This window comes from Colletotrichum fructicola, assembly GCF_000319635.2.
Source record: "Colletotrichum fructicola Nara gc5 chromosome Unknown KSG_Nara_v1_contig07, whole genome shotgun sequence".
NCBI lineage: Eukaryota > Fungi > Ascomycota > Sordariomycetes > Glomerellales > Glomerellaceae > Colletotrichum > Colletotrichum fructicola.
Genome location: NW_027094057.1, coordinates 1,577,831 through 1,590,622, shown reverse-complemented (window position 1 = coordinate 1,590,622; position 12,792 = coordinate 1,577,831). Strand labels below are relative to the sequence as shown.

General features: G+C 60.5%; 4 protein-coding genes across 4 annotated transcripts; 1 reads left to right on the top strand and 3 right to left on the bottom strand.

Annotated features, from left to right (window-relative positions):
- Positions 1-700: 700 nt before the first annotated feature.
- On the bottom strand, positions 701-2,073 carry 6HN3M (6-hydroxynicotinate 3-monooxygenase; the record flags this gene model as incomplete). Its single annotated transcript, XM_032030979.1, has 2 exons — positions 701-1,993; positions 2,056-2,073. 2 exons carry the CDS (start codon positions 2,071-2,073, stop codon positions 701-703), a joined length of 1,311 nt encoding a protein of 436 aa, XP_031889803.1.
- A 601-nt stretch (positions 2,074-2,674) lies between these two features.
- CGGC5_v012152 (uncharacterized protein) lies at positions 2,675-4,645 on the bottom strand (the record flags this gene model as incomplete). The annotated part of the gene is made up of 1 exon (XM_032030978.1): positions 2,675-4,645. One exon carries the CDS (start codon positions 4,643-4,645, stop codon positions 2,675-2,677), a length of 1,971 nt encoding a protein of 656 aa, XP_031889802.1.
- Positions 4,646-5,559: 914 nt separating this feature from the next.
- On the top strand, positions 5,560-10,096 carry CGGC5_v012151 (uncharacterized protein; the record flags this gene model as incomplete). The annotated part of the gene is made up of 5 exons (XM_032030974.1): positions 5,560-5,578; positions 5,640-6,526; positions 6,581-8,715; positions 8,764-9,743; positions 9,798-10,096. 5 exons carry the CDS (start codon positions 5,560-5,562, stop codon positions 10,094-10,096), a joined length of 4,320 nt encoding a protein of 1,439 aa, XP_031889532.1.
- Positions 10,097-10,887: 791 nt separating this feature from the next.
- Positions 10,888-12,035, bottom strand: RPS2 (40S ribosomal protein uS5; the record flags this gene model as incomplete). Its single annotated transcript, XM_032030973.1, has 3 exons — positions 10,888-11,145; positions 11,239-11,496; positions 11,772-12,035. 3 exons carry the CDS (start codon positions 12,033-12,035, stop codon positions 10,888-10,890), a joined length of 780 nt encoding a protein of 259 aa, XP_031889533.1.
- Positions 12,036-12,792: the final 757 nt, after the last annotated feature.

Sequence of the window (12,792 nt, the reverse complement as noted above, 5' to 3'; positions counted from 1 at the left end):
TTGTTGAGTTTGGATTCATGGATCTTGAGTCTTGGTTAGTAACGAGCCCGCTGCGGGTGGGCGGTTGTCCGGAGTTTACTGTAATTCTCCGCCCCGATCGCTGGCTGCCGATTGGGGCCCTTGCGGGCGGCACGCTGAGCTGATGCTTGCACTTGGCTGCTGGAACGCTAACACGGTAAAAACGGATACCTGTCGACCCAATTTCATACTCGAGCATTAGATGGACACAAAGAACAAACGAATCAACGCTGTTCCCGCCAGCTTAAATTTGGCCTTGACTCTGTTGCCTTCAATGCATCGCCCCTCTGAGTCCGTCGCCTCCGGTGGCCGCCCCACACGATCCCGGCGTTCATGCCGGCGCTCCTACCGGCCGTCCGGGCTGACATCTACTTGAAGCCTGCCACGCGTCTTCCAGTGTCATTCATCTTTCCTCGTGACAATAGTTTGGTTCAATGCTAAGTGAATGAGAGAAATAGATTCATAAAGATTCATTAGTCGGGTTCTTGTTGGTTTTAGTAAGGATTCGAAGTTGACGGACGCTCTATCTGTATAGTTTAATAACCTAGTCTACACTCCTCAGACCAAAGTAGCTAATGAACATGAGAGCTGCAAATAAAATATAACCAATGTTACTGTTGCCTGTCTATGATTTAGAAAGTGCCTATGCAGAGAACTATACAATTATGAAACCGGGTCCAACTCAAATTCGAAGCTCCTTCTGAATTGGAACTTGTACACCCTGCCCCTCAAAAACCTCATCACCAACATCATAAGTCAACATCTTCTGCCCCATGCCCAACTTGCTTAACCCAGCCGTATTATACACCCATAACCCGCCCGACAGAACCATCTCGTTCAACCTCAACCGCCACGGCTCCTTCTTCTTGCGGATCTGGCCCCTGCTCTCCGTCGTCTTGAGCATCTGCTCCGTCCGCACTTTCCTCTTCTGCTCAAACTGCCGCAGCCCATCCTCGATCGACGTACCCGGACAGCTGCCCAGCATCTTGGAGAACAGGAAAATGTCCTCCAGCGCCATGGACACGCCCTGGCTCGCGTGCGGCGGCATCGCGTGCGCCGCGTCCCCGATGATCAGGCACCGCCCGCGCGACCACGGCCGGCCCGTGGGCACCTTGTAGATCGGGTAGAACTTGACCACCTCCGTCTTGCGGATGATGTCGCGCACCGTCCGTGGCCACTCGGCGTCGGAGTCGCCCAGCAGCCCGAGCAGCGTCGCCTTGAACCCCTCGACCTCCTTCTTGCCGCGTGTCTCCCAGCCGTCGCGCACGTCGCCGAACGAGGGGAGCGGCACCTCGCGCGAGAAGAACCAGTACAGCACGTCGCGCGCGGGCGTCGTGGGCGTGATGGCGAGGAGGCCGTCTGAGGTGAGCGTGGCGTTGAGGTCCGTCATGGAAGCCGCGGCCGGGGTGAGGGAGGCGGTGGGCAGGAGGGAGAAGACGTTGGAGATGCCGGTATACTCGGGCGTGCACTCCGGGTCGACGTAGAGCTTGCGCACGCTGGAGTGAATGCCGTCGCAGCCGATGAGGAAGTCCGACGTGTCTGAAGTGCCGTCGTCAAAGGAGGCCGTCACGCGCTCGTCGTGCTCCTGGATCCCGGTCAGGTACTTGCTGTAGTGGACCTGGATGCCTGCGGCGTCTGCGGCTTTGAGGAACACGTCCATGATGTCGGTTCGGCGGACGCGGAGGTAGCTGAAGCCGGTGCGCTCCTGGCTCCACGAGACCATGTCCATCTTGCCGAGGACGCCGCCTTTGGAGGAGTGTAGGAAGGTGCTGGCGGTCTCGGCGCCCTTTGCTGCGACCTGGTCGTAGAGGCCGAGGCGGTCGAGCAGGCGCAAGCCGTTGGAGGGGATGCCGATTGCGCCGCCGAGGGTGCTTGGCTGTGGGCGGATTTCGTAGACTGTGCATTTGATTTGGTGGTCTCGTTGGAGGAGGAGGGCTGTTGCGAGGCCTGCTGGGCCGGCGCCGATGATGGTAACCTGGAAGTGATGTGATCAGCAACTCTGAAGTATGCCGTGTGGATTGAGATATGCCCGCGTACCTTTTTGATAGACTCCATCGCAAGGGCTTGTCTGATTGAGGGATTGAAAAGGATCTTGCGTGACATTTGTCTTTGTTGGGGATGCTACTTGTCTTGAAAGGGAATCTCTTGCTGGAGGTCGCAAAGGCACATCTTATAGCATCATTTTCGAAACAAGAGGCCTCGTGATGTGTGAAATCGGCCATCTCAACCGCCGCTTACACGGCGTGTCGGCGTCTCAAAGAGGCAACTTCCACTCCCGTCCACGCCACCGTCTCACCGAGCACGTCGGCGGTCCGCGTCGCCGGTGGAATCGGCACGGCATCCAACTTGTCACCTATACCGACATTACTTCTTCACTCATCCAAAGCCACCAACAAGGCCTCCCTCGCATTCGCAGCATGAGACGGGATGGGCACGGCCAGTGATCGGGTCCTTGGACCCACTTCTGCGGCCGGCCGGTCGGAGCTTAGTGGGGGTGGGGCCATGTGGCAGGTGTCGTCTCGCCGTCGGCGATTTCGCTATTCTCCGGCTTCGCCGATCCCTCCAAGACTCTCGCACTTCGACACAATCAGGGGAGATAATCAAAAATCAAACTTTGCCAACCACGGCCGTGATAACCGAACGCTAACCACAAAATCTACAATGTCTCTTCCACCTCGTCGGACAGCTTCACCCGCTTCACCCGCTGACTCGTCAACCCCCTGGGCTCAATAACATGCTTCGTCCGAACCCCATCCGCGTCCACGACCATGACCTCGCTCTTCCCCTTCCACCCCTTCTCCTCCACATCGACCATGCGCAACATCCCCTCGTCGCCCTCGTGCGCCATCCTCAATAACGCAGGCCTTCCGCCGTCCTCCTGCCCAAAAACACCCTCCCACAACCCCCTCGGCTGCCCCGGATCGCACACCCGGTTCGACCCCGGCGCCCAGCGCATCTGGCCCGGCATGCGGTGCGCGCCCAACACGTCGCGGCGGTCCTCGCCCAGCCACAGCGACCTGAGGCTCGGCGTCGCCTGCACGTAGCAGCACTTCACCGGCAGTAACCCCGACAGCCGGCCATAGTCCCTGCCCTCGGCCTCGTCGATGATGGCCGTCGCGCTCTGTAGCCACGTCGTCTCCCCGTCCATGGTCACCGCGCACGCGTCCTGCGGGCCCCGCGGCGCGGAGAACTTGGTGCTGCTCGTGCTCGCGGGCTTCACCATAACGGGCACGATGCCGCCGAGCGCTTTCTCCTCGGCCGGCCAGACGGGGGATGTGGCGGAGACGAGCGGCTCGCAGGTTAGTGTGTCCGCGACGGAGACCTGCATCTCGTAGAGCCAGGTGCGGAGAAGGTCCGGCCCGGCGGTCTCGACGCTGATGCAGGAGACGGCGGCGTAGGATTTGCGCTCGATGCCGAGGGCGGCGGCGTCGCGGCTGTAGAGCATCGGCAAGGTGGCGCCGGTGTCGAGGAGCATGCGGAAGTGCAGCGTCGCCTCTGTGGGGTCGGGCGTCATGTGCGGGTGCCGCGAGGGCCGGCACCGGCGGAGGGTTGACGGCGGGAGCGGGTTCGGGTTGGGCTTTTGCCGGGGGAGAGGGTTGGCTGGGTCGAGGGGGCTTTCCTCTTTCTCGACGGGGGACGTGGGGACGGGCCATCTCACGTCTTGAGACTGGCCGCGGCGCCGCTTGCGGGATGGAGGGCCGGGGTGGTAGACGAGGTTTCGCATGCGGCGGAAGGACATTGTCACGCTGTAGTGGCCCATGTCGTATGTAGTGTCCGTCTCGGGAACCCAGGTGCCGCGGCTGGCGGAGAAGAGAGGGGCAGCGGCGCGGGCGAGGGGCGGCTCGAACCAGAGCCAGCCCTCGCCGTGCATGCGCGCGTAGCGGTCGAGGCGGTCGGCGCGGTCGGCGGTGAAGGAGGTGTACGTCGGGGCGAAGTCGACGAGGTGGCTTGCGTAGATGATGGCCCAGTTGGAGGAGTAGGGGATACGGGAGGCGCGGTAGAGGGAGATTGCCGCGGATATGTTTGCGTGTTCGGGGGGAAAGGTAGACTCTTCCAAGGCGGCTTCGAGGGTCTGGATGCGAGATGCGATGCTGGTCTGTTTGTGGTCTCGGAGGGAGTTGAGGGGCGTTTCTACGTCCTCAGTGACGGAGGATTGGAGTGCGGCGAGTTGGGTGCGGGCTTGAGTTAGGGATTCGAGGACGGAGGGCGCGCCGGCAGGGGTTGACGAGAGGGTTTGGTTGTAGATTGCTTCCCATTGAGTGACCAGATGTGATGCTGCTTCGATCGCAGTGAGATTCTTGCCCAAGGGCGCGCCGATAACGAGGGATGACGCATCGGATGGGGTCGAAGTTGACGTTCGGAGGCGTCGGCGCCAATTGGCCTCTATGTCCTGCGTTTCTTGCTCGATGCGGGCTTGTTCTATGAGTTGGAGCTCGTTCTCTTTGGCCGCATCGTAGTCCAGCGTTGGGGAATTGTCATCGCTGGCAGAACTGTCGTCGTCGTCTTGTGTTCGATCTGCGACATCAGCTTCTGCAGCGTCTTGATCTTGGTGTGGAAGCAAGTCATCAGTCTCATTCGAATCCTCGAAACGAGCACTGCACTCGCTCTCTGAGTCGTCGACAGGCATCGCTCCGCTGTTATGGTTCTTGTACGATGCTAATGTTTCTGAAGCCTAGATGGCAAAGATCCAGCAGCAAGCCCACAGTCTTTCTTCCAAAGATCTTTCGCATCCGTAAATGTATATGCCTTAAGAAGTCTCAAAAGCCTTCATGTCTCGCAGATACATTGCAGATGGGACTGTAAGAGCGCAACCGCAAAGCTGCAACAGCCATCCATCGCAGAATTCAGCCCCAAAACACCACCCACCATCTGCGACAACAAAGCTCAACCCTTGCGCTCAATGTAAACGGCTTGGACAAAGAGACGCACCGAAATTAGAAGCTCAGCGCTCAAAGTTCAAACACCATCCCGAAAGCGGCAATCAGCTTGCCCTGCTCTGCCCTGGCAAACACATTGTCCGCATTGGCCGTTTATCCCTTTTCTCAGTCTTTCCCATTGGACCCTTTGTCACAACCCATGTCGTAAATGCCCGTGGTGAAGCTTTCTTCGGATATGTGTGACACCTCAGTATGAATGTCTCAATGAAAATCTCAGCCTTATTCTTTCGGGCTTCTTTGGGATGGTTATCTTCCTTGGACTTCTTTCGGCCGCCGTGGCGGTTCTTTTCAAAACGGCCATGTCTCGCATCTCGGAAAGACGATTGTGAGAATTTCTCCTTCATCTCTGTCTTTCAATTCCCTCAGTTCTCTTTTGTGAAAGAAAGGCGTTGACTGGCTTTCCCGTACTCTCTGTGATTCCTCCCATAGAGAGATGATTCTGGTCCTGAGCCACTTGGTCGGTCCTCTTATTGATTTTACCTTTCCGCCGCGGCCTGAGCTTCCCCCTTTCCTCCCGGCCCGTCACATCGGACCTGTCCCTTGACGTTTTTGCTCTTGGAGAGTTGGCAGAGTGCCGCAGCGAGCGCCACAACACACTGCCGTCATGGCTCAAGAAAGAATGCGTAAGTCTTCGCGATGCCTGTCCCCAAACTGGGAACCGAATTTCTGACTGGCAAACAACAGCCGAGCTGACCGAGCTCATCCGCAAAATCTACCACCGCTTCCCCTCCGAGACGTGGGAGCGCACCCGCACCCTGCTCGACCACCACCCGCCGCACCACCTCTTCGCGCACGTCGAGGACCTCGTCGCCACGCGCGCCGTCGACCACGTCCTCCGCTCCGACGCCGCCTTCCACCGCCTCGCGGCCGACTTCTACGGCCCGCGGCACCCCTGGCTGCGCGATGCGGACCTCGGCCAGGCGCGCTGGGAGGAGTACGGCGAGTTCACGGCCCGCAGCGCCGCGGCCGAGGTGCAGGCGCAGACGCAGCAGCAGGACCCGGCCGCGGCGAGGAGGGCGCTGTTGCTGCGCAAGATTAGAGAGGGCGAGGATGTGGAGCGCTGGCGGCGGGTGCTCGGGCTCGAGGATGCTGTGTTCTCTGAACAGGAGATTCGCGGGAACGGGGCGGAAGGGCCTGCCTTCGGGAGGGGCGAGGTAAGGGTCGCTAGGGGTGTGGAGGTCGGCGCGTGTATTGACGGGCCCGGGGGCGAGTATGGCCCGGAGACGTGGGTGCGCGCGGAGGAGGAGGAGAGGGTTGCGCATGTGGGCGTGCCGAAGGCGCCTGGCGATGGTGGGGAGGCGCCGCGGAACCCGTTCACGACGGAGTGGGTGCCGAGGGCGACGCCGGGCGGGGAGAGGTTTCCGGAGACGTTTGATCAGTTGTATACGAGCAATCAATTCATCCGGCGGTCGAAGAAGTACGAGCATCCGAAGATGCCGGTGCAGGATGAGGACGAGGAGATGGCTGGGGAGGAGGATCCCGAAGCGATGGCGGCGCAGGCGGGTGTCGCGACTTTTACGAAGCTGAGGAGGGGGGACTCTTCGACCGTGACGCAGACTTTGCCCCTTCCTGTATGTGCAACGCTTTGGTGGTGGGTGTTTGTGATGATGCTGACCAGGTCTCAGGGGCAACCTCCAAGGAGTGGCACGCAGACTAACACCGGCGACGTGGGTAACATCCAGCTCTTCGGCGGACACACCGTCCCGTCGTCGCCAGCGAGGCCACTTATACCGGGCTTCACCATCAGCACCAGGACAGATAACCTGCAGACGTCCCAGCCGGTGATGCACCCGTCCATCGTCGTCACCGACACATCCTCCACAGGCCACACCGTGCCCCTCTTCGGACGCATATCAACCACCACAGAGCAGACCGAGGCCCCTCTACCAGAAACACCACGCATCCACACCCCTTGGCGCCAGGAACTGCCCCCTCCCCCCATCCCAGACGACGAGCTTCCCTCCCCAGCCGAAGACGTCGAAATGGCTGACTCGGACCCCGACTCCGACGCCGTCTCCATCGTCTCGTCCATCGACCCAGCCTCCACAACCTGGCTCGAGGACTTCCTCCGCGCCGAGCCCAGCGTGCCCGCCTCCGACCTCGAGATGATGACCTACCGCGGCTGGCGCATCCACTCCCCGCGCATCCAGCTCATCCGCATCAAGAACTTCCTCGCCGACGAGGACGTCGACCGCACCATCGGCTGGGCCGCCAAGTTCGCCGAGGTCGTCCTCTTCCTGCAGCACTGCATGCGCCTGCCCGACGCAGCGCACAAGAGCTGGTGGGACGACCTCCGCGAGGCCATCAAGATGGCGCACACGCACCAGCTCTTCGAGCAGCACCACTACGGCGCGCAGCGGCTCGTCGTCGACTTCCCCGAGATGAGCGCCGCCAGCACGCGATTGCCGCAGGTCCACGGCGGGCGTGGCGTCGTCGTCGAGGAGCCCCCGCAGGAGCCGGTGCGGCCGCGGTATCTTCTCCACCGCGTGCCCGAGTCGTTGCATGATGTGGATTACCAGATCCCCGCGCCGCTGCTGCGCAACACCTTCCTGACGTGGTTCCGCGAGGACGGCAACCTGGTGTGGATGAGCACCGGCGACGGCAACCCCGGCTCCGGGGACCGCGGGAGGAGGTTCGGGTACGAGCCCGACTTCAATATGGCGCTGACCGAGGACGCGTGGTTCGGAAAGTGCCTCGCCGGCGGCGCGGAGACGACGGCCGCGAGCCTGCGCGGCGAGGCGAACTTTTACATCCTGTCTGACGAGCATGTGCCCGGCGAGGTCGAAGAGGTGACCGTCAATGGCACCACGCACAAAGTCACCCCGCTGTTCCCCGAGGGCGAGACGCAGCAGCGCTTCGCGCGGTACCGCGGCGCGAAGCGCGCGGCGCTGCAGCTGTGCCTGACGCACTTTGACAGCGTCGAGAACGTGGCGATCCAGGGGCCGTTCCGCAAGCTCGTGATGCCGCTCACGAAGCGGCAGAAGGCGGCGGCAAGGGAGGCCGCGGGCGAGGGGATCGTGTACAAGCCGCACGCGCTCGAGGCGCCGCCTGAGGGGGCCAAGGTCGATCCGCTGGGGCTGACGTTCTGGCACCAGAAGATGCGCGAGAGCCACTACACCAGGGCGAGGGCGACGCGGGACCAGACGGAGGAGGCGCACCGGCGGTTTCTGCGGGAGATTGGCGCCGGCGGGGATGGGGACGATATCGTGCTCCCGCCGCGGAACTACCTCGGTCCGCTGACGGGGATGAGCTATCTCACCGAGGGTGAGACGGAGAAACTCGAGCGGATGAAGATGCTGAACGGCCTGCGGGACAATCTGCAGCGGGCGTATAACCGGGCGCCGAGGGAGATGCTGCAGGGGGTGCTGAAGAATATTGAGTATGGGTTTGCGGGGGGCGAGTCGTGGGACGTCCGGGACGAGCTGCGCGAGCATAGAGAGAGACACGGCAAGTATCTGAGGCTGAACGGCGCGGAGCTGTTCTGGATGGAGTGGATGTGCGAGCCGTCGACGAACGTGAGGGCGCAGCGGGGCGGGGGGCTGCCGGCACTCGGGAGGGAGTTTGAGGTGTTTGTGGCGAGGATGGAGGGGTTGCTTGGGGATATGGACATGGGGAGTCTGCTTGCGAAGGCGGAGGACAAGGTTGACGTGGGACGCGTGACGGAGGCGTTGAATGTTGGGTTGAGGGAGGGTGATTACGAGTTGAAGGAGGATGTTGTTGGGAGGTTTTGCAAGGTGCTTTCCGAGCATGGGCGCCTTGGGTGAGTCTGCCCCCTTGATAGCATCAACTCATCACTAACACCCCGCAGATACGAAGCCGACAACGGAACCATCACCATCTCCCGGCCGCACTGCGACTGGCACCCGGAACACCGCGTCTACTGGCCCACGGGCTCCGACCCCTGGGACCCGCAGAACAACTTCTTCCACCGGACCAACCTGCCGGAACCCAACGCCCGCTGGAGCTGGCAAACCGCCTTCGACAACCCCAAGCTCGTCGACGCCACGCGGGGCGTGACCAAGACCATGCTCTGGGCGCTCGCGTACCGCGTCGGCGTCGAGCTCGACGGCCTCGTGCGCGACCTGCGCCAGGTCCGCAAGCAGCTGGCCGACGCCGCGGCGTGGGACCGCCGCGCGGTTGGGCTGCAGGACGTCGCGGGACAGTGGCGCAACCACTTTGAGCGGCACGGGAGGGTGGAGGAGGACGGGCTGGGCCCGCCGGTGTCGTATGTTAGTGTGGTGCGGGCGGGCGACCCGGCGAAGTGGGAGCCGGGCATGACGGAACCGGAGGCGTATGAGGTCGTGAGGAGGGGAATTGTTGATGAGCTGAGTGAGGGGAAGAGCACGCTGTGGCCTTCGCGGCCGCGGTTTTCGAAGAAGTTGGAGGGGCAAAAGGAGGTGGAGGTCGCGACGCTGCACCGGGACCGGGTGTGGGACTGGGCGGCGCCCGAGGTCGCGGGGCGGAAGGGGCGGTTCTTCTCGGTGAACCGGTGGCCGGTGCATCTGCAGAGCGAGAGGACGCAGGAGAAGATCAGAAACAGCAAGGAGGATGCGGAGAGGGCGCGGGAGAAGGAGCGGGAGGCCATCAGGGAGAGGTTAGCGAGGCTTGAGGAGGAGAGCCGGCCGACGGAGGCGGAGCTGCGGCAGCGGGAGGTTGACAGGATGCTCTCTGTGCCGTACCACGAGGGGGACGACCGCACGGAGTTCTTCCCCTCGGCGGAGTACTGGGGCGGCGACACGCGGTTGCAGAGGAGGGCTGTGGAGGCGCATGTGAGGGGGTTGATTGCCGGTAAGTCTGCTTCGTTACGTCGGTGACATGCTTGGATGCTGATGGGTTATGCAGAGGAGACGGGTCCGAATGATGGACGAGCGCCTCGTGGACAGGTCCAGCAAGGCTCGGGAATTGCGTCCTTGAGCAGGATCAGCTTGCCAGAGGTCAACTCGCCAGACGTCCCGCACAGCGTGCCTGGTTTCCTAGCGAGGGGCTGGAATACGTTTGGAAGTACAGTGCCGCAGATGCGGACCGAGCCTGCAGCGCAGGATACTGAGCGGATGAGTGATACCTCCTCAGTGGTCTATTCGCATGAGGACGGCGAGCCGGAAGAGGTTCAGCGGCGTGTACATTTCGAGGATGAGGGTTGAGCAGGGAAGTGAAAGGAATTCGGGCGTTAGTGGACAGGCATTCATGATTTTTGTGGATTGGTTGCTTTAGACAACAGATGTATTCTTGCCAGCATGGACTTGACATGTGAATTGATGTTTCTGAGTGAATGGCACGGCGTTTTTCTTCAATCTCCATCAAATGTGGTTTGGATTTGCAGCACATGAGTGATGCCATTGAACGTGAAGCTCTGTTGTGCCCGCTCACTCGAGCTCGTAGGCGAGAAGGTTTGATTGTCGCTTTCGGACACATCCCGTTCTCAGCCGCCCTTCACTCGAAGAGCAGGCCGCGGTGTATCGGTGTCTGCAAGGAGCCGTGTCCGCACTCGAAACCTCAAAATGGGACCTTGCCGGCCGGGGCTCCTCATCGTCGGCGTGCCACAGGCTCAGTCCAGTCCTGTGTCGGTCGTCCTACACATCAGCATCTCAGTACCGTATCACCACGATTCCAAGCCATTGAGTTCCATGCCCATAATATTAACGTGAAAACAAACAACCCGAAAAAAAGACCACCGTCTGCAGTCGAAGTTTTGATCTTTATTTTCAGATCCGAGCTAGCTTGCCCATAAAGCCTTAATGTTCATCATGCCCTGGCCAACCCAACGATGCAGTATAACGGCAACGCGCAACTCCATTTGAGAGAGAATTTTCCCAGAAGCCACCACAGGGTTTTCGTAACATGATATCCTTTCCCTGCCGGCGCCTCAAATCTGTTTTCTTCTTCCTCCCGCTTTCACCACCTCATCATTACCAGACTTCTCGGTGGGAAAAATCTAGTAGCGCTTGCCCTCGCGCAGAGTGTCGGCGTACTCCTCGAGCGGGGATCTGATGAGCTTGGTCTCCTTCCACAGGTTGGGGGTGAGGAAGCCGTAGGTGTTGGAGACGGCGACGAAGGTGGCCTTGAGGGTGTTCTCGAGGGTCTTGGTGGAACCGGCGGAGGAGGTGTAGGCGTCCTCGACACCAGCAAGCTGGAGGAGACGCTTGACGGCGGGGGAGGCGACGAGGCCGGTACCGCGGGGGGCGGGGATGAGCTGTGGGTGCGCGCATTAGCAACCAACTTCTGATTTTTCCTTCTTTTCCGTCTTCCACCGAAAACCACGACGCAGCGAGCGGGATGTACATACACGGACGGTGACGGAACCGCACTTGCCAGACTCCTTGGTGGGCAGGGAGTGGGGCAGACCGAGGTTGGTACCCCAGTATCCGCGACGGACGGGGATGACGCTCAACTTGGCGATGATGATGGCGGCACGGATGGCGGTAGCGACTTCCTTGGAGGTCTTGATGCCGAGACCGACGTGGCCCTCGGAGTCACCGATAAGGACGATGGCCTTGAAACGCGTGCGCTGGCCGGCACGGGTCTGCTTCTGGACGGGCTTGATCTGCAATTGGGAAAAAGAAACCACAGGTTAGCATATTGTCCCTCTGTTTCCCTTTCTCAACTCAATTGCAACAAGAACGACCCCGTCGTATCCGTAAACCTAGACGAATTGCAACCCCTTCCCCAAGATCTCCAATTGCGCATTGTCGGGCAAAAAGTCGGTTTGCGATAATTATCGATCTCGGGGAATTGGAGGTAATTCGTCGTAGGTCTTTCGGTCTTCGGGATATTGTTGTTGTTGTAGCAATTTTGTTGCATTGTGTTGTGTGCGCGCACCTTCATGACCTCATCCTTGAGCTTGGGCAGGAAGAAGTCGACAATCTGGTACTCCTTGATGGGCAGGGAGTGCAGGTAGATCTCCTCCATGCTGTTGATCTTGCCGGCCTTCACGAGACGGCCGAGCTTGGTGACGGGCTGCCACTCCTTCTCCTCGCTCTTTCCGCCGCGGCGGCCGCGACCACGACCACGTCCACGGCCACGGTCACCACCGCGGGATCCGAAACCACCGCCACGGGGGGCGCTTGCACCACGGTCAGCCATAATTGTCGATGTGAGGTGAGGGGAGGGTTGCAGAGGAAAAGAAGTTGCTGCTGCGGTTAGTGGTGGTTGATGGGGGGGAAGTTATTTCGAGATTCGTTCACCCACGACTTTTTTTGCGGGGGTCTGTGGTGGCTGTCAGGGCCGGACTAGGACATTATTTTTGCAGTTGTGCACCGGCCTTTTTCGGAAGGCGGGCTTTGGCGAGCCCTAACGGACCTGAGGAGGAAAGAGGTGGCCTGAGCTCCGAGGCAGACTTTTCGGGGCGCTCGGTGAGCAGGGTGGGGGTCCTGGGTTCCGCGGGAGAGCTCACCGAGACAGACCGAAATCATATCATTCGGCTCCACTATTGGCGCATGGTGGGTGAAATTCCCCAAAGTCGCAGACTCAATGCGCTCCAACCACACTCCACTGATAAACCAGGGTCGATCAATGCCTTGGATAAACAAATCCAAACCGAACCCCGCGCAGTTGCAATTTCATGTGAGTCACTGTCCAGTTCATGTTGCAGTCGTCGTCGCTGTGCAAAAGCTCCCAAATGCAATGTCCCAGGGTTGTCATCATTATCGTGGGCCGCCTATGTACACCAGCCTTTGTCACCGCCGATCCCCGCCTCCATTGCTTGTGCTCTCTTCCAAACGACGAAAAATTTGGGCTTACGAACCTCCCCCATGCGCAATGCAAACTCCATGAGCTGTGAGCCGGATATCGTACATGAGAAAAACTAGAAAAACCAGAAGTGGGGTTGGGAGGGTATCGC